This window comes from Lolium rigidum, chromosome 3, assembly GCF_022539505.1.
Source record: "Lolium rigidum isolate FL_2022 chromosome 3, APGP_CSIRO_Lrig_0.1, whole genome shotgun sequence".
Lineage (NCBI taxonomy): Eukaryota > Viridiplantae > Streptophyta > Magnoliopsida > Poales > Poaceae > Lolium > Lolium rigidum.
The window spans coordinates 69,363,227-69,384,085 of record NC_061510.1 but is presented as its reverse complement, the minus strand read 5'-3'; the positions used below and the strand labels follow the sequence as shown (position 1 = coordinate 69,384,085).

The following is a 20,859-nucleotide window of genomic DNA, read 5'->3' as shown; positions in this document are numbered from 1 at the left end:
GAGTTCCTCCGGTGATGGCTCCCGCCGCCATCACCATGGATGGTGGTCTGATACTCTGATGCGGTGGCGCGGCAGCGGTAGCGGGCAGCCTGTTCCCACTTAACTATCGATCGAATCCAGGTCGTCTCCAGGTCTTGGTATCCACAGATAAAAAAAACCTCGAGGAAGCAAAGGAAAAGGCATGGTGGCGTACGGCCATGTGCTCTTCGCTCCCCTATAGCATCTCGACTCGCACCCCCATTCGTGCCTCGCACTGGATCTCGGTCAAACTTACTGGATCTCGATCAATCCTCCCTCCAACCAAGCAGCCAAGAACTCCTCCGTATTGAGGCTGCCTGCAGAGCAGACCAACCGGAGAAATCCTTCCCACTCTCGCCAGGTACATTCTTTGCTCCCTTTCGCTCTCGTTTTGTTTTTGCTGCGGCCGGCTGCCGGTGTGTGCGGAACGGCGCGTAGCTCGGGAGCCCCGCCGACATTCTGCTGCTCCGCCGTCCCGCGAGTGAGAGGGGCATAGGAAGGAGCTATCGGGTTTTTTTCGGGATTCAACTTTTTCAGCTACATTTGTTTTGCGACTAGATTCAACTTTTTCGGCGACCTCTGATAAACAGTAGCTATCGATGGCAACTTTTCGGCGAGCTCTGAGCGCCTTTATCATTTGTTATTCAGGTCCATGCGTAATGTCCTAAGGCTGTTGCCAATGCATCACCTCACTATAGCCTGCTATGTCAGTTTTTTTCCTCACTCTCACCCCACTCTCACCCCACGGTGCCAGTTCACAGGCTATAGTGCCAGCTCTCAGTTCTCTCTCCTCCACATCACCATTTCTTTTTCAGATTAAGTTATTTCACTCGATTTTTTGTAGACATTCAAAATAATGCAAGAAAATTATTTTATTCAACTAAAAATGTTACCGATTACATAATAATTAATAAAATTGCATAATAAATTTTAAAAATTACATAATAAATAAAAATTCTACTCCTCTTCCTCTTCTTCCTGCTCCTCCTCCTCGTCGTCATCATCTTCCAGACCAAGCTCTTTTTCCACCATCTTGATGGCCTTCGCATGTTTGCGTTTTTCTGCTTCGTTCATGTCGTCGGTTGATCGGTCTTTCATTTTGTTCCATTGCTTGAATAGCTTAGCCTTCACTAAACCCTTCATCATGTTCCTCATCGCGAAGGATTTATTCCTTCCCCTTCCTCCGACCCTTACGTGCCGCAGCCTTGGCCCTATCGCGGCCCGGTGGACGCTCCTCCGTCGTCGCCTCGCTAGAGCTGTACTCACCAGAAACTCCAAGACGGCTTCTCTTGGAAGTGGACTCGGTTCCACTACCAGGACCATGTTGTCCTTTCCACTTCGCTTCATTGCGAATAGCTTGCCACCAGTGGTGCCGTCTGAACGGCTGAGTCACTCTTTTGTCATTCGCGTACCTCTCCATTGCCGCCTTCATGACCATCTGATCGTCTGCTCCACTCTGACGTAACGCTTCTTCTTGGATGTGGTATGCATTGAACAGGGACACCTCCTTGTTGTAGGCGTTCCAATGATCCTTCAGCTGCTTGGAGGTCCGACGACGGGCAGGATCCGAGGTAGAGTTGAAGGTTGCAGCTATCTGACCCCAAAAACTAGTGCCGGTCTTGCAATTACCGGCAACAGAGTCCTTGGAGTTAAAAAGCCAAGCATTAACCTACCCCGAAATAGATATTGTTAGTGAAAAATCCAAGCAAGAACCAACCCCGAAATAAATATGTGATGGGTAAGTAAAGTACCAGTTTTTCCTCTTCCGCAGTTGTCCAGTCAAGCCTCTTTGCACGCGGTGGTACGATTGTTTCCGCGGCATTGGACTCGGAGCTTGGTGCACTGGCTTCAGAAGGTGGTGGGGGGTACGGACCATATGGCGCGTATGGATACGGAGGTGGAGGGTATGAACCGTACGAAGGTGGTGGGTAAGGAGGTACAGTGCCACTCCCGCTACCTGTAGGTGGAGCATTTGGAGGTGGTTGGGGGTATGGATACGGAGGCGGAGGGTATGAACCATATGGCGCCGGAGGTGGAGCGTATGGCCCATATGGCCCCGGAGGTGGTGTGCCGGAGGAGTATAAAACTCGGGGAAGCGGCGAAGAACCGACATTGGTGCGACGATGTGTCGGAGAGACATCATCTAGGTGTATTGGTGACCCGTCGGGCTGCAACAGATCCGTGAACGTTGTCAAATCTGGTGGAGTCCAACCGGACATGGTGGAGAAGATTTGAGAGAATGAAGGAGATGAATGAGATGAAATGGGTGTGGAGTGAGTGAAACCATATGGGGTATTTATAGGGGGTGGGGATGAAATTTTAGGGTTTTTTGGCTTTTTTTCGGATTTTTTGAACCAGCAACGGCTACCCCAACGGCTAGCTGACGTGGACGAATCAGATCGCGCCACGTCAGCTAGCCGTTACGCCCTCTCGCCCGCCTGCCGCCCGCCTCTCGCCTCCCTCTCGCCCCCACTCTCGCCTCCCTCTCGCTGCCAACGCTGCCGCCCCACTCTCGCCCGCCTCTCGCCTCCCTCTCGCCCCCAACGCAGGCGGTAGCCGGGCGGGAGCGGGCGATACCGCCGGGCGCCCGCGCAGCCGCCTCCCGCTCTCGTCTCGCCCCTCTCTCGCCTCTCTCTCGCCCCGCCTCGGGCGCTACCGCCCCTGCTACCGCCTGCAATGGCACCAACCTAATGCTATTGCAGTATCGCTAGCTGCTGTGACAGAAAATCATATTTAAGTGTAGATCAGAACTTTTATTTCTTTGCATTTTCATCTCTGATTTTGAATGAGAGCAGAAATCATTCATACTCCCACCAATAATTCAGCGATCACATCTTCTTTAGGTACCGCATTGCCTATTCTGTTTCATGAGCAACGCATGCTGCCTTACAAACAATCTAACATGGTGCTCCACAAAATTTATCTTTTCCTGCAGTCTTTCTTGCTCCTTAAACGTGAAGAGAATTGTCTCCGGTGATCAGGCGGTGACCACAGAGGAAATCAAATATTGGCTTCCCAATATCTGAGTTCAAAGCTCAGGTCACCTACTATCATCTGTGAAGTACTTTTGTGTGGCTTCAGTGAGTAACACAGGTAAAGGTTACTTTTGTCTTCAAATCATGATGTTTACATCGTGAATATTTTCAATGTTTATGGTTTCTGCAAGCACATAACATATTTGCAAACATTATGGTCATGGTTAATCTGCAGCTGCAATAGTTTTGCATACAATTACCTTGAGTCTCCCATTCTTAATTTTTTTCCAGGTCTACTCAAGTGCATTTGGGAAATCTATAAAATTTATAACCCAATTTTGTTATGTTTTACAGGAATATCACCCTATCAACCATGGCAGTGAGCGCTTCCACGGGTGTGATGAACTCGCTCCTTGGGAAGCTCACTACCCTGATGGGGGATGAGTATCGGAAGCTCAAAGGTGTGCGCAATAAGGTTGTGTCCCTTCATGAAGAGTTCAGTAGCATGAATGCTCTTCTTGTAAAGCTGGCAGGAATGGACGAGCTTGATGTTCAGGCTAAGGTGTGGAGAGACCAAGTGAGGGAGATGTCCTATGATATTGAAGACTGCATCGATGACTTCATGCATGACCTTGAAGTAAAAGGTGCAACCACTGGGTTTCTCAAGAAGACAGCTGAGCGCTTTAAGAAGCTCAAGGTGCGTCATCAAATTGCCAACAAGATCAACGGGATTGAGGCTCGTGTACTTCAATTGCATGAGCGGCGCATAAGGTACAAGCTTGATGAGTACAACCCTACGACCAGTATTGTCCATATTGATCCACGAGCACTCGCTATTTTTGCGGATGCGGCTGGTCTCGTGGGTATTAATACCCCCAGAGATGAGCTTATTGAGTTGTTGATGGATCAAGGTCAAGAGCTGAAGGTGGCTTCTATTGTGGGATTTGGAGGTCTCGGAAAAACCACCCTTGCAAATGAAGTGTGCCGTGAGATCAAAGGGAAGTTTACCTGTCATGCATTTGTATCAGTATCTCTAAAGCCTGATATACCGAGGCTTCTCCGGAATTTATTATTGAAGCTTACGAGGGAACAGTTGTCTCCAAGTAGCAGCTTGGATGATGTGATTACAAATATCAGAGAGTATTTATTGAATGAGAGGTAATTTTTTTCATTATGTGTACCTTATTGTACCAGTATGCACTTTATGCGTTCTTACCAAAATATATTAGCAAGTACTAGTGATTTATTTGCGCTCTTAAAGTCTATTTTGGTATCATTTCCAGGGCAACCATAGCATTTTCTTTAAAGGTTGGATATATATGTCTCTGTTTGAGAAGTGTCACACATAAAATGAATTAGTTCACTGTAATATTGGACTATGAACATTTTTTTTTATATAATGAAAGAAGTTCTATTTTTCCCGATCTAACTTTGCATACAGCTCAAACCACCTTGAAATTTGCCAAGATTGTGGTATACCTCAGTAAAATCAAACTCCTTCGAGGAAACAGGGAATGAATGTTTTGCAAATTTTACTTGTAAGGATTAAATTTTAATTTTATTTCAAGACTTGAATACTCAAATTTATAACCTGTGAAGCAAAAACCAATTCTAAATGAGTAAAATAATCAGCCTGTTGAGGTTGTGTGGCCTATGGGTCCGCGCGGCGCGCAAGGGGGGGGGGAGTGAGGGAATAGGGAAGTGAACAAGATCAAATCAATTGACATCGGCCAAATCAACTGCTTACCCCGCACGGGAGTAATTCATTTCACCCTTCGTGAGCTGTGGCACTGTTGGCGTATTAAGCCTCCATAATATTATACATTTGCATTGTAAGCACTATTTTTATCTTCACACAGTTAATATAGACACTAAAGTTAATTGGATGTTAGGCATCCACTGATAAATGTTTCACTGTTCCAGTGAGAGTACATATCTTTGTTTACTTTCTAGTTCAACTAAATGATGTACTGACGAGGACAAGGAAATGGAAGTTATTACATATATTGCAAAACGAATTCTACTTGATTTATATCTACTTATCATTGACGATTCAAAGGCAGTTATACTGTGTACAATGTAATTTACTTAGATCTAATTAATAGTACATGTCATCATCGTGTTGACATGTACACTTAGAATTTGTGGTTTTAGGTAATAGGACTTTAATTTCCCAAGCTTATAAGATCTCACCATAAACTAACCTTTATGTGTTCTCATTTCTCAATGGTGATGTGATTTGCAGGTACTTTATCATAATTGATGATTTATGGGATACGTTAGCATGGGATATTATTAAATGTGCTTTCCCAGAAAATAATCATGGCAGTAGAGTGCTAACAACTACCAGGATTTATTCGGTTGCTGCTGCTTGTTGCTCTAAAAGCAGAGGATGTGTTTTTAAGATGAAATATCTTAATGAGCATGATTCAAGAAGAATGTTTTTTAGCAGAATATTTGGTTCAGAAAATTCCTGCCCTACTGAATTAGTAGACGTTTCAATGGATATTCTGAAAAAATGTGGTGGTCTGCCACTTGCTATCATCAGTATATCAAGCCTTCTAGCTGATCAACCAAAGACAACATTTGAGTATGTAAGGAAGTCTCTCGGATGCATGTTTGACGGAAATCCTACTCTTGATCAGATGAGGCAAATTTTGGAGCTCAGCTTCAGAAACCTTCCTAACCATCTTAAGACATGTTTGCTCTATCTTGGTATGTATCCAGAGGATCATGTGATATGGACGTTTTATTTGTTGAGGCAATGGATCGCAGAAGTTTTCGTGCGTCCAACCCCTGGGCTCGATGCAGAGGATGTTGCAATAAGCTATTTCAATGAGCTTATTAATAGGAGCATGATCCAGCCTGTGGATACCGACGATGGTGGAGAGGTGTTGAGCTGCAGAGTACATGATATAATGCTAGATGTCATCAGATCCAAGATTGAAGAAGAAAATTTTATTTCTGTGCTAAGTGACCCGGACGCTGTGTTAGGGATGCACAGAAATATCCGGAGAGCTTCATTCCAATGCTCTGGTGAAGAGTGCAGACTGACATCAGCAATGGTCAACGGGTCATTATCAAAAGTTCGATCAGTCTATGCTTTTGGAGGGTTTTCTTGCCAATCTGTGATGCTACTGAAATATATCCGAGTTCTACATCTAGATATGGGCTTTGCCAGAAATAATGTGCTAGATCTCACTGGTATATCTAAGTTGTTTCTATTGAGATGCTTAAATGTGGTTGGCGATACGAGGATTGAGCTACCTAGCCAAATTGGTGAGCTACAGCAATTGGAGACACTTGATTTAGCAGTACCCGTATCCGTCTCCAATCTTCCATCTGATATTGTTAGTTTGCCTCTGCTGTTGCATCTCAGTGTTTACGGACATAGAGGTTTTCCCGACGGAATTGGCAGATTGAGACTTCTGCGAACTCTACGGATGTTTGGTTTAGAGAGGAACTCCGTGGAGAATATCAAGGGCCTAGGCGAGATGACCAGCCTAAGATATTTTACTTTTCAATGGTCGGGAAATGACTTGGTGGAAGGGGCAAGACGTATGGATGTCTTGCGTTCTTCTCTACAAAGGATCAGCGGCAGCCTCAGGATCCTTCAATTTCATCCTGGTAATTTGGATTCTGAGGGATTAGATGGCTGGACCACATTTTCCCCTCCACCTATCCATCTTCGAGATATGATGATGTCGGGCTGCGTGTTTTCGATGATCCCCAAGTGGTTTGGTCATCTTCGGGACCTCCAAAGCTTGCGTTTCACGGTCAGGGCTGCAGGTTTGAAGGATGATGGCGTTGCTATTCTTGCAGGGTTGCCATCACTTGTCTTTCTCCAGTTGGGCTCAGAAAAACCTCTCGAAGAAAGGGTGCGCATCCCTGGCAGCGGCATTGCATTCCGAGCTCTCAAAGAGTTCTTTCTCTGTTGTTGGGCTCCGTTGTTGACTTTTGAAGCGGGTGCTATGCCTGTGCTCAAGAAGCTTTTTCTACTGTTAATACCGAGTCGTTGCGAGAGTGGTGGGTCTGTGGAGGGTCCACTAGATGGCATTGAGCACTTGCCAGCTGGCCTCAGAGAAATCGATATAAGGATCAAGGGCGAAAGAGATGAGGATGGAGAGGCTCTGAAGTCTTCTTTGAAGATTGCATTTGAGGAGCATCATCCAGGCGCTGCCTTGGACATCCGGTGTCGGTGATTCTCGTCTCCATTGATTATTAATGTCTGCGATTATTAATGTCTGCCTGGAAGTTCCATCCACGTACTGTACTAGTAGTATTGTCTTTCCGACACATTCTTAAGTTGAGACTAAACCTTTTTGAACTTGTAGTATTTAATTGAACCGTGGCTGTTGCCAACTTATCTGCTATAATCATGTACTCTGCTGGTGTTGGTCTCGTAAAGCCTTAATAAAGCGAGATGTGTGCTCTTATGCCGATTTCGATTTTGTTGCATGGAGAAATGCGTACTGTTGTTCTGAAAGAAAAATTCGGCTCCATGGGCCATGGCGCCTGAGCATAGTTTGTTTGATAGCATCTCGAGTCGTGTCTCTCAAAGCGCGCTCCAGCTTTGGGGCACGTCGGCTATTTTACCGTTCTCAGTTGCGCGTCACAAAGGAGCTTTTTTCCGGCTCGACTTAATATGGTGTCCGGTGGTCCGAGGCCATCCCCGCATCAAATGGAACACTGCGATCGCGCCGCACACAAAGAAAAGCGAGGCGGGGAGTGGCGGGCCCAATGCGTCATTGAGACACGAACGATGCGCAACCGTCGCCTACCTCTCGACTAAAGTAAATGGCGCGCAGCGACGGTGCAGTTTCCCCATAGGCGCAATGACACGTCTCGTCGCGCTTAGCAGTCTGTGCCGGCGTTAAAGCGCGCCACCACTCCCTCACCTCCCTCCGGCGTATAAAAAATGGTGCTCGCGTATCGCCCCTCACACAAACCCTAGCGCCGCAATTCCCAACCCTAGCCGCCACCATCATAGGAGTCGAGGTTGCGGGCCGCTCCATGGTTGGTCGAGGTCGAGGTCGCGGGCGTGGCCGTCGGGGCCGCGGTGGCCATGCTGGAGCAGCAACGCCTGCACGGTCGCCATCACCTGTGCCGTCGTCATCTTTCGAGGAGTGGAAGTTCGAGTTCATCATCGTCCTCAGTGAAGACTCACTCGGCATCCAGAGGCTGCCGGACAAGTTCGACGAGTTCGTCGCCAGCAACGAGCCGGCCGCGCTGCAGCAACGGGAGGCTTGCTATGGCTTTTGCCTGTGGCCGGTGGATGTGCTCTTCGACGGGTGGGGTTGTGTGCTCACCTTCCGCTACGAAGGCGATGACGAGATGAGTGAAGGTGTTCGATGACACGTCCTGCCGTTGGCACTACCACACTGACAACGAAGAGGACGGTGATTGAACATGTTCTTTCACAAGCACAAATCCTAAATAAGCTAGGCTCAACTAAGTGCAACAACAACAACTAGAGCTAAGCAAGATAGACACAATATATATGAACAACAAGTGATAGCAAGATATAATAGATACTTCAAGCACGATGACTATCACAAGGAAAGTAAGCTCGGGTATAGAAATAACCGAGGCACGCGGAGACGAGGATGTATTCCCGTGTTCCCTTCCTTTGCAAGAAGGTATGTCACGTTTGGAGGGATGGAGGTCCCACGAAGGATTCTCCAACGCCACGAAGGCTCACCCTATTCTCCGAGCCAAACCCACGAAGGATAATGGCCCTTTCCTTATGGTCTTTTCCTCCACTCCGGAGATGGCAAGCTCCAAGACCACTTCACACGCTCCACGAAGGAGAAGCCCGGGCCTCTTCACAATCTTCTTTGAAGAGATCACCGGAGCACCAACCGCCAAGCCAACTAGGAGGTCTCCCTCCAAGAGTAACAAGCTCACGGTCTCTCACTCGAACTAATCGTGGTGGAGAGCTCAACACTATGCAAAGCAAGAACACTAGAGGTGTTCAAGTCCTTCACACTCAATTCCCACCCGAGCAACAAATGCTAGGATGAGATTAAAGAGGAAGAACAAAGAGGAAATCAACAAATGACTCCAAGATGTAGATCCAAAGGGTTCCCCTCACTTAGAGGAGAAATGGATTGGTGAGGATTGTAGATCTAGATCTCCTCTCTTAGATCCCTCAAGAATGAGCAAGAATCATGGGGGAAATCAAGAGAGAGGGCAAGTTCTTCAAAGTCAACAATGGAGGAGAGAGAGTGGAAAACTTGTCCAGCCCAAGGTGGAAGAAGGCATATTTATAGTCTAGGGAGAAAAATAACCGTTGGGTGAGATTCAGCTCAGCACAGTCGAGGAGGCTGGTCAACCGGGCCTGGGGCCGGGCCGTCCGGTCCAGGTGCTGGTCAGACCGGGCCACAGGCCGGACCCGACCGTTCCAAACCGGGTCTGTGACCGGGCCATGACCGGGACACTTCTGTGTCTTACAGTACATGGTCCCGGTTGGCACCAGTCCACGGGCCGGTTTGAACCGGGCCATCCAGTGGGCCGGCCGGTCACGCTGGGCGAGAAACCGGGCCAGCAGGAAAAACATGTTATACAAAAACTGTGATAACTTTTGTGTCCGGACCCCGATTGACATGAAACTAATTTTGTTGGAAAGATAACGACAAATAGAATCCCAACAAAAACTCGAAATATGGAGACTCCTCACAGGATATTTTTAGATGTTTTTAGAGAGGGAGTCTCCCACCGTAAAAAACGGTGAAGACGTCCAAACTCGAAAACGCAATAGAAGATGCATGTGGATTCCATTTTCGATGAACTTGGGCTTGTTGTAAAGCTAGAAACAAGCTCAAGAACCTCTCACAGAGAAACACCAAGAAGCAATAGGGATATGCAAAGTATGCAAAGGATTGAGCTTCCTAAGACGATGTGATCAAGTTACCCAACCGAAAGCCCCTCTTGATAGTGCGGCTATGTATCCTATAACCCGGTCTCCCAACAACCACCTTGAGACCGGTAAAAAGGAAACCTAGCAAGGTTATACCTTTGCCTTGCGCATCCCGCTTGATCTTGATGATAGTTCTTCAAGCACCACTCAAGCCGGAATGCCTCACTTAATCATTGTTGCTTCGTGAAGACTCGCAAATGCTCCCCCATACACCATGATGGGAAAGCTCCATTGATGCACATCTTCACACGTCCATTATCACCAAATGGATGGCAAGCTTCAAGCATATGATCCTCTTGAGATGCTCAATTTGAACTTGCCCAACTCAACCTTGATGACGATCACCACTTGACGTCATCCTCTCATGGGCTATATGAGATCTTGATACGCGTAAAGCACACGCCCGTTGGGAACCCCAAGTGGAAGGTGTGATGCGTACAACAGCAAGTTTCCCTCAGTAAGAAACCAAGGTTTATCGAACCAGTACTAGGAGTCAACGATCACGTGAAGGTCGTTGGTGACGGAGTGTAGTGCGGCGCAACACCAGGGATTCCGGCGCCAACGTGGAACCTGCACAACACAATCAAAGTACTTTGCCCCAACATAACAGTGAGGTTGTCAATCTCACCGGCTTGCTCAGTAAACAAAGGATTAAATGTATAGTGTGGATGATGATGTTTGTTTGCGAAGAACAGAAAGAACGAGTTTGCAGTAGATTGTATTTCAGATGTAAAGAATGGACCGGGGTCCACAGTTCACTAGTGGTGTCTCTCCCATAAGATAAATAGCATGTTGGGTGAACGAATTACGGTTGGGCAATTGACAAATAAAGAAGGCATAACAATGCACATACATATATCATGATGAGTACTATGAGATTTAATCGGGGCATTACGACAAAGTACACGAGACCGCTATCCGAGCATGCATCTATGCCTAAAAAGTCCACCTTCGGGTTATCATCTCGAACCCGTTCCGGTATTAAGTTGCAAACAACGAGACAATTGCATTAAGTATGGTGCGTAATGTAATCAACACAAATATCCTTAGACAAAGCATTGATGTTTTATCCCTAGTGGCAACATCACATCCACAACCTTAGAACTTTCTCGTCACTTGTCCCAGATTCAATGGAGGCATGAACCCACTATCGAGCATAAATACTCCCTCTTGGAGTCACAAGTATCAACTTGGCCGAGCCTCTACTAGCAACGGAGAGCATGCAAGAACATAAACAACATATATGATAGATTGATAATCAACTTGACATAGTATTCAATATTCATCGGATCCCAACAAACACAACATGTAGCATTATAAATAGATGATCTTGATCATGATAGGCAGCTCACAAGATCTAACATGATAGCACAATGAGGAGAAGACAACCATCTAGCTACTGCTATGGCCCATAGTCCGGGGTGAACTACTCACACATCGATCCGGAGGCGATCATGGTGATGAAGAGACTTCGGGAGATGATTCCCCTCTCCGGCAGGGTGCCGGAGGTGATCTCCTGAATCCCCCCGAGATGGGATTAGCGGCGGCGGCATCTCTGGAAGGTTTTCCGTATCGTGGCTCTCGGTACTGGGGTTTTCGCGACGAAGGCTTTAAGTAGGCGGAAGGGTAGGTTTAGGGGCGGCACGAGGGCCCCACACACCAGGGCGGCGCGGGCCTAGCCCTGGCCGCGCGGCCCTGGCGTGGCGGCGCCTCGTCGCCCCACTTCGTAATCCTTTCGGTCTTCTGGAAGCTTCGTGGAAAACGTTGATTTCGTCCAATTCCGAGAATATTTCCTTTGTAGGATTTCTGAAACCAAAAACGGCGAAACTGACAAGCGGCTCTTCGGCATCTCGTCAATAGGTTAGTGCTGGAAAATGCATAATAATGACATAAAGTGTGTATAAAACATGTGAGTATCATCATAAAAGTAGCATGGAACATAAGAAATTATAGATACGTTTGAGACGTATCAAGCATCCCCAAGCTTAGTTCCTACTCGCCCTCGAGTAGGTAAACGATAACAAAGATAATTTACGAAGTGACATGCTATGATAATCTTGATCAATACTATTGTAAAGCATATGAGATGAATGCAGCGATTCGAAGCAATGATGAAGACAATGAGTAAACAAATGAATCATATAGCAAAGACTTTTCATGAATAATACTTTTAAGACAAGCATCAATAAGACTTGCATAAGAGTTACTCATAAAGCAATAAATTCTTAGTAGAAAGCTTTGAAACAACACAAAGGAAGATATAAGTTTCAGCGAGTTGCTTTCAACTTCAACATATATATCTCATGGATAATTGTCAACACAAAGTAATATAACAAGTGCAATAGGTAAACATGTAAGAATCAATGCACACAGTTGATACAAGTGTTTGCTTCTAAGATAGAAAGAATAGGTAAACTGACTCAACAATAAAGTAGAAGAAAGACCCTTCGCAAAGGGAAGCATGGATTACTATTTTTGTACTAGAGCTTTTCATTTTGAAAACATAGAAACAAATTTGTCAACGGTAGTAATAAATCATATGTATTATGTATAAAATATCCTATAAGTTGTAAGCCTCATGCATAGTATACCAATAGTGCTCGCACCGTGTCCTAATTAGCTTAGATTAACATGGATTATCATTGCATAGCATATGTTTCAACCAAGTGTCACAAAGGGGTACCTCTATGCCGCCTGTACAAAGGTCTAAGGAGAAAGTTCGCATTGGATTTCTCGCTTTTGATTATTCTCAACTTAGACATCCATACCGGGACAACATAGACAACGAGATAATGGACTCCTCTTTAATGCATAAGCATTTAACAACAGATAATATTCTCATAAGAGATTGAGGATTGTTGTCCAAACTGAAACTTCCACCATGATTCATGTCTTTAGTTAGCGGCCCAATGTTCTTCTCTAATAATATGCATAATCAAACCATTTGATCATGAAAATCGCCCTTAGTTCAGACAAGACGAACATGCATAGCAACTCACATGATATTCAACAAAGGTGTAATAGTTGATGGCGTCCCCAGAAGCATGGTTACCGCTCAACAAGCAACTTATTAAGAAATAAGATACATAGCTACATATTCTTCACCACAATAGTTTTTAAGGCTATTTTCCCATGAGCTATATATTGCAAAGACAAAGAATAGAATTTTAAAGGTAGCACTCAAGTAATGTACTTTGGAATGGCAGAGAAATACCATGTAGTAGGTAGGTATGGTGGACACAAATGGCATAGTTTTTGGCTCAAGGATTTGGATGCACGAGAAGAATTCCCGCTCAATACAAGGCTAGGCTAGCAAGGTTGTTTGAAGCAAACTCAAGTATAAAACGGTGCAGCAAAACTCACATATGAGCATATTGTAAGCATTATAAGACTTTACATCGTCTTCCTTGTTGTTCAAACACCTTAACCAGAAAATATCTAGACTCTAGAGAAACTAATCATGCAAACTAAATTTTAAAAAGCTCTATGTAGTTCTTCATTGATAGGTGAAAAGTACATGATGCAAGAGCTTAAACATGATCTATATGAGCACAACAATTGCCAAGTATCAAATTATTCAAGACATTATACCAATTACCACATGCAGCATTTTCTCGTTTCCAACCATATAACAATGAACGAAGTAGTTCAACCTTCGCAATGAACATTAAGAATAAAGCTAAGAACATATGTGTTCATACGAAACAGCGGAGCGTGTCTCTCTCCCAAACAAGGAATGCTAGGATCCGATTTTATTCAAACAAAAACAAACCGACGCTCCAAGTAAAGCACATAAGATGTGATGGAATAAAAATATAGTTTCACTAGAGGTGACCTGATAAGTTGTCGATGAAGAAGGGATGCCTTGGGCATCCCCAAGCTTAGATGCTTGAGTCTTCTTAAAATATGCAGGGATGAACCACGGGGGCATCCCCAAGCTTAGACTTTTCACTCTTCTTGATCATATTGTATCTTCCTCCTCTCTTGACCCTTGAAAACTTCCTCCACACCAAACTCAAAACAAACTCATTAGAGGGTTAGTGCATAATTGAAAATTCATATATTCAGAGGTGACATAATCATTCTTAACACTTCTAGACATTGCACAAAGTTACTGAAAGTTAATGGAACAAAGAAATACATCAAACATAGCAAAATAGGCAATGCGAAATAAAATGCGGAATCTGTCAAAACAGAACAGTCCGTAAAGACTAATTTTTCAGGGGCACTTAACTTGCTCAGATGAAAATGCTCAAATTGAATGAAAGTTGCGTACATATCTGAGGATCACGCACGTAAATTAGCAGATTTTTATAAATTATCTACAGCAGGGGCTGCTCAATTCCGTGACAGCAAGAAATCTGTTCCTGCACAGTAATCCAAATCTAGTATTGACTTTACTACCAAAGACTTTACTTGGCACAACAATGCAATAAAATAAAGATAAGGAGATGTTGCTACAGTAGTAACAACTTCCAAGACTCAAATATAAAATAAAAGTGCAGAAGTAAAATAATGGGTTGTCTCCCATAAGCGCTTTTCTTTAACGCCTTTCAGCTAGGCGCAGAAAGTGTGAATCAAGTATTATCAAGAGATGAAGCATTAGCATCATAATTTGTTCTAATAATAGAATCATAAGGTAACTTCATTCTCTTTCTAGGGAAGTGTTCCATACCTTTCTTGAGAGGAAATTGATATTTAATATTACCTTCCTTCATATCAATGGTAGCACCAACGAGTTCGAAGAAAAAGTCTTCCCAATATAATGGGACAAGATGCATTGCATTCAATATCCAAGACAACAAAATCAACGGGGACAAGGTTATTGTTAACCATAATGCGAACATTATCAATCCTCCCCAAAGGTTTCTTTATAGCATTATCAGCAAGATTAACATCCAAATAACAATTTTTGAATGGTGGCAAGTCAAGCATATCATAGATTTTCTTAGGCATAACAGAAATACTTGCACCAAGATCACATAAAGCATTACAATCAAAATCATTGACCCTCATCTAATGATGGGCTCCCAACCATCTTCTAACTTCCTAGGAATAGAAGTTTCAAGTTTTAGTTTCTCTTCTCTAACTTTTATGAGAGCATTTGTAATATGTTTTGTAAAGGTCAAATTTATAGCACTAGCATTGGGACTTTTAGCAAGTTTTTGTAAGAACTTTATAACTTCAGAGATTTGATAATCATCAAAATCTAAACCATTATGATCTACAGCAATGGGATCATTGTCCCCAATATTTTGAAAAATTTCAGCAGTTTTATTACAAACGAGTTTAGTGAGTTTTAGCGAGTTTCGAGCAATTTTGCACGTTTTGCACTAGGAGTAGAAACATTGCCAACACCAATTATTTTACCATTGATAGTAGGAGGTGTAGCAATATGTGAAGCATTATCATTACTAGTGGTGGTAATAGTCCAAACTTTAGCTACATTATTCTCTTTAGCAAGTTTTTCGTTTTCTTCTCTTTCCCACCTAGCATGCAATTCATCCATCAATCTAATATTTTCATTAATTCGAACTTGGATGGCATTTGCTGTAGTAACAATTTTATTATCATTATCCTTATTAGGCATAACTTTCAATTTTAAAAGATCAACATCAGAGACAAGTCTATCAACCTTAGAAGCAAGAATATCAATTTTATCAAGCTTTTCCTCAACGGATTTGTTAAAAGCAGTTTGTGTACTAATAAATTCTTTAAGCATGGCTTCAAGACCAGGGGTACACTCCTATTATTGTTGTAAGAATTCCCATAAGAATTACCATAACCATTACTATTAGCAGAAGGATATGGCCTATAGTTGTTACCAGAATTATTCCTATAAGCATTGTTGTTGAAATTATTACTTTTAATGAAGTTCACATCAACATGTTCTTCTTGGGCAACCAATGAAGCTAAAGGAACATTATTAGGATCAACATTAGATCTACCATTCACAAGCATAGACATAATAGCATCAATCTTATCACTCAAGGAGGAGGTTTCTTCAACAGAATTTATCTTCTTACCTTGTGGAGCTCTTTCCGTGTGCCATTCAGAGTAATTTATCATCATATCATCAACAAGCATTGTTGCCGCCCCCAAAGTAATGGACATAAAGGTACCTCCAGCAGCTGAATCCAATAGGTTCCGCGAAGAAAAATTCAATCCTGCATAGAAGGTTTGGATGATCATCCAAGTAGTTAGTCCATGGGTAGGGCAATTCTTCACCAAAGATTTCATTCTCTCCCATGCTTGAGCAACATGTTCATTATCTAATTGCTTAAAATTCATTATGCTACTTCTCAAAGATATAATTTTAGCAGGAGGATAATATCTACCAATAAAAGCATCCTTACATTTAGTCCATGAATCAATACTATTCTTAGGCAAAGATAGCAACCAATCTTTAGCTCTTCCTCTTAAGGAGAAAGGAAACAATTTTAATTTTATAATGTCACCATCTACATCCTTATACTTTTGCATTTCACAAAGTTCAACAAAATTATTAAGATGTGCAGCAGCATCATCAGAACTAACACCAGAAAATTGCTCTCTCATAACAAGATTTAGTAAAGCAGGTTTAATTTCAAAGAATTCTGCTGTAGTAGCGAGTGGAGCAATAGGTGTGCATAGGAAATCATTATTATTTGTGCTAGTGAAGTCACACAACTTAGTATTCTCAACAGTACCCATTTTAGCAGTAGTAAATAAAGCAAATTAAATAAACTAAATGCAAGTAACTAATTTTTTTTGTGTTTTTAATATGGAGAAAAAGACAGTAAATAAAGTAAAGCTAGCAAAAATTTTTTTTGTATTTTTGATATAAGAGCAAACAAAGCAGTAAATAAAGTAAAGTAAAGCAAGACAAAAACAAAGTAAAGAGATTGGATGTGGGAGACTCCCCTTGCAGCGTGTCTTGATCTCCCCGGCAACGGCGCCGGAAATTTAGCTTGATACGCGTAAAGCACACGCCCGTTGGGAACCCCAAGTGGAAGGTGTGATGCGTACAGCAGCAAGTTTCCCTCAGTAAGAAACCAAGGTTTATCGAACCAGTAGGAGTCAAGGATCACGTGAAGGTCGTTGGTGACGGAGTGTAGTGCGGCGCAACACCGGGGATTCCGGCGCCAACGTGGAACCTGCACAACACAATCAAAGTACTTTGCCCCAACGTAACAGTGAGGTTGTCAATCTCACCGGCTTGCTTGTAAACAAAGGATTAAATGTATAGTGTGGATGATGATGTTTGTTTGCGAAGAACGAGTAAAGAACGAGTTTGCGATAGATTGTATTTCAGATGTAAAGAATGGACCGGGGTACACAGTTCACTAGTGGTGTCTCTCCCATAAGCTAAATAGCATGTTGGGAACGAATTACAGTTGGGCAATTGACAAATAAAGAAGGCATAACAATGCACATACATATATCATGATGAGTACTATGAGATTTAATCAGGGCATTACGACAAAGTACATAGACCGCTATCCGGCATGCATCTATGCCTAAAAAGTCCACCTTCGAGGTTATCATCCGAACCCGTTCCGAGTATTAAGTTGCAAACAACGGACAATTGCATTAAGTATGGTGCGTAATGTAATCAACACAAATATCCTTAGACAAAGCATTGATGTTTTATCCCTAGTGGCAACAGCACATCCACAACCTTAGAACTTTCCGTCACTTGTCCCGGATTCAATGGAGCATGAACCCACTATCGAGCATAAATACTCCCTCTTGGAGTCACAAGTATCAACTTGGCCGAGCCTCTACTAGCAACGGAGAGCATGCAAGAACATAAACAACATATATGATAGATTGATAATCAACTTGACATAGTATTCAATATTCATCGGATCCCAACAAACACAACATGTAGCATTATAAATAGATGATCTTGATCATGATAGGCAGCTCACAAGATCTAACATGATAGCACAATGAGGAGAAGACAACCATCTAGCTACTGCTATGGCCCATAGTCCAGGGGTGAACTACTCACACATCGATCCGGAGGCGATCATGGTGATGAAGAGACTTCCGGGAGATGATTCCCCTCTCCGGCAGGGTGCCGGAGGCGATCTCCTGAATCCCCCCGAGATGGGATTAGCGGCGACGTCTCTGGAAGGTTTTCCGTATCGTGGCTCTCGGTACTGGGGTTTTCGCGACGAAGGCTTTAAGTAGGCGGAAGGGTAGGTTTAGGGGCGGCACGAGGGCCCCACACACCAGGGCGGCGCGGGCCCAGCCCTGGCCGCGCGGCCCTGGCGTGGCGGCGCCTCATCGCCCCACTTCGTAATCCTTTTCGGTCTTCTGGAAGCTTCGTGGAAAAATAAGACCCTGGGCGTTGATTTCGTCCAATTCCGAGAATATTTCCTTTGTAGGATTTCTGAAACCAAAAACAGCAGAAAACAGACAAGCGGCTCTTCGGCATCTCGTCAATAGGTTAGTGCCGGAAAATGCATAATAATGACATAAAGTGTGTATAAAACATGTGAGTATCATCATAAAAGTAGCATGGAACATAAGAAATTATAGATACGTTTGAGACGTATCAAGCATCCCCAAGCTTAGTTCCTACTCGCCCTCGAGAAGGTAAACGATAACAAAGATAATTTCTGAAGTGACATGCTATGATAATCTTGATCAATACTATTGTAAAGCATATGAGATGAATGCAGCGATTCGAAGCAATGATGAAGACAATGAGTAAACAAATGAATCATATAGCAAAGACTTTTCATGAATAATACTTTCAAGACAAGCATCAATAAGACTTGCATAAGAGTTACTCATAAAGCAATAAATTCTTAGTAGAAAGCTTTGAAACAACACAAAGGAAGATATAAGTTTCAGCGAGTTGCTTTCAACTTCAACATATATATCTCATGGATAATTGTCAACACAAAGTAATATAACAAGTGCAATAGGTAAACATGTAAGAATCAATGCACACAGTTGATACAAGTGTTTGCTTCTAAGATAGAAAGAATAGGTAAACTGACTCAACAATAAAGTAGAAGAAAGGCCCTTCGCAAAGGGAAGCATGGATTACTATTTTTGTACTAGAGCTTTTCATTTTGAAAACATAGAAACAAATTTGTCAACGGTAGTAATAAATCATATGTGTTATGTATAAAATATCCTATAAGTTGTAAGCCTCATGCATAGTATACCAATAGTGCTCGCACCGTGTCCTAATTAGCTTAGATTAACATGGATTATCATTGCATAGCATATGTTTCAACCAAGTGTCACAAAGGGGTACCTCTATGCCGCTCGTACAAAGGTCTAAGGAGAAAGTTCGCATTGGATTTCTCGCTTTTGATTATTCTCAACTTAGACATCCATACCGGGACAACATAGACAACAGATAATGGACTCCTCTTTAATGCATAAGCATTTAACAACAGATAATATTCTCATAAGAGATTGAGGATTGTTGTCCAAACTGAAACTTCCACCATGATTCATGTCTTTAGTTAGCGGCCCAATGTTCTTCTCTAATAATATGCATACTCAAACCATTTGATCATGAAAATCGCCCTTAGTTCAGACAAGACGAACATGCATAGCAACTCACATGATATTCAACAAAGGTGTAATAGTTGATGGCGTCCCCGAAGCATGGTTACCGCTCAACAAGCAACTTATTAAGAAATAAGATACATAGCTACATATTCTTCACCACAATAGTTTTTAAGGCTATTTTCCCATGAGCTATATATTGCAAAGACAAAGAATAGAATTTTAAAGGTAGCACTCAAGTAATGTACTTTGGAATGGCAGAGAAATACCATGTAGTAGGTAGGTATGGTGGACACAAATGGCATAGTTTTTGGCTCAAGGATTTGGATGCACGAGAAGAATTCCCGCTCAATACAAGGCTAGGCTAGCAAGGTTGTTTGAAGCAAACTCAAGTATAAAACGGTGCAGCAAAACTCACATGTGAGCATATTGTAAGCATTATAAGACTTTACATCGTCTTCCTTGTTGTTCAAACACCTTAACCAGAAAATATCTAGACTCTAGAGAAACTAATCATGCAAACCAAATTTTAAAAAGCTCTATGTAGTTCTTCATTGATAGGTGAAAAGTACATGATGCAAGAGCTTAAACATGATCTATATGAGCACAACAATTGCCAAGTATCAAATTATTCAAGACATTATACCAATTACCACATGCAGCATTTTCTGTTTCCAACCATATAACAATGAACGAAGTAGTTCAACCTTCGCAATGAACATTAAGAATAAAGCTAAGAACATATGTGTTCATACGAAACAGCGGAGCGTGTCTCTCTCCCAAACAAGGAATGCTAGGATCCGATTTTATTCAAACAAAAACAAACCGACGCTCCAAGTAAAGCACATAAGATGTGATGGAATAAAAATATAGTTTCACTAGAGGTGACCTGATAAGTTGTCGATGAAGAAGGGATGCCTTGGGCATCCCCAAGCTTAGATGCTTGAGTCTTCTTAAAATATGCAGGGAAGAACCACAGGGGCATCCCCAAGCTTAGACTTTTCACTCTTCTTGATCATATTGTATCTTCCTCCTCTCTTGACCCTTGAAAACTTCCTCCACACCAAACTCAAAACAAACTCATTAGAGGGTTAGTGCATAATTGAAAATTCATATATTCAGAGGTGACATAATCATTCTTAACACTTCTAGACATTGCACAAAGTTACTAAAAGTTAATGGAACAAAGAAATACATCAAACATAGCAAAATAGGCAATGCGAAATAAAATGCGGAATCTGTCAAAACAGAACAGTCCGTAAAGACTAATTTTTCAGGGGCACTTAACTTGCTCAGATGAAAATGCTCAAATTTAATGAAAGTTGCGTACATATCTGAGGATCACGCACGTAAATTAGCAGATTTTTATAAATTATCTACAGCAGGGGCTGCTCAATTCCGTGACAGCAAGAAATCTGTTCCTGCACA

The 20,859-nt window shown here is 42.8% G+C and overlaps 1 protein-coding gene across 1 annotated transcript; it reads left to right on the top strand.

Moving 5' to 3' along the window:
- The first annotated feature begins 291 nt into the window (after positions 1–291).
- LOC124694988 (disease resistance protein RGA5-like) lies at positions 292–7,195 on the top strand. Its single transcript, XM_047227903.1, has 4 exons — positions 292–379; positions 2,954–3,112; positions 3,350–4,151; positions 5,239–7,195. Exons 3-4 carry the CDS (start codon positions 3,367–3,369, stop codon positions 7,193–7,195), a joined length of 2,742 nt encoding a protein of 913 aa, XP_047083859.1. The 5' UTR covers positions 292–379; positions 2,954–3,112; positions 3,350–3,366.
- The last annotated feature ends 13,664 nt before the right edge of the window (positions 7,196–20,859 follow it).

Coding starts and splice junctions, on each gene's coding strand:
- LOC124694988 (XM_047227903.1), top strand. CDS start 3,367: ATGGCAGTGAGCGCTTCCACGGGTGTGATGAACTCGCTCCTTGGGAAG. Junction 4,152..5,238: donor GAGTATTTATTGAATGAGAG/GTAATTTTTTTC, acceptor TGTGATTTGCAG/GTACTTTATCATAATTGATG.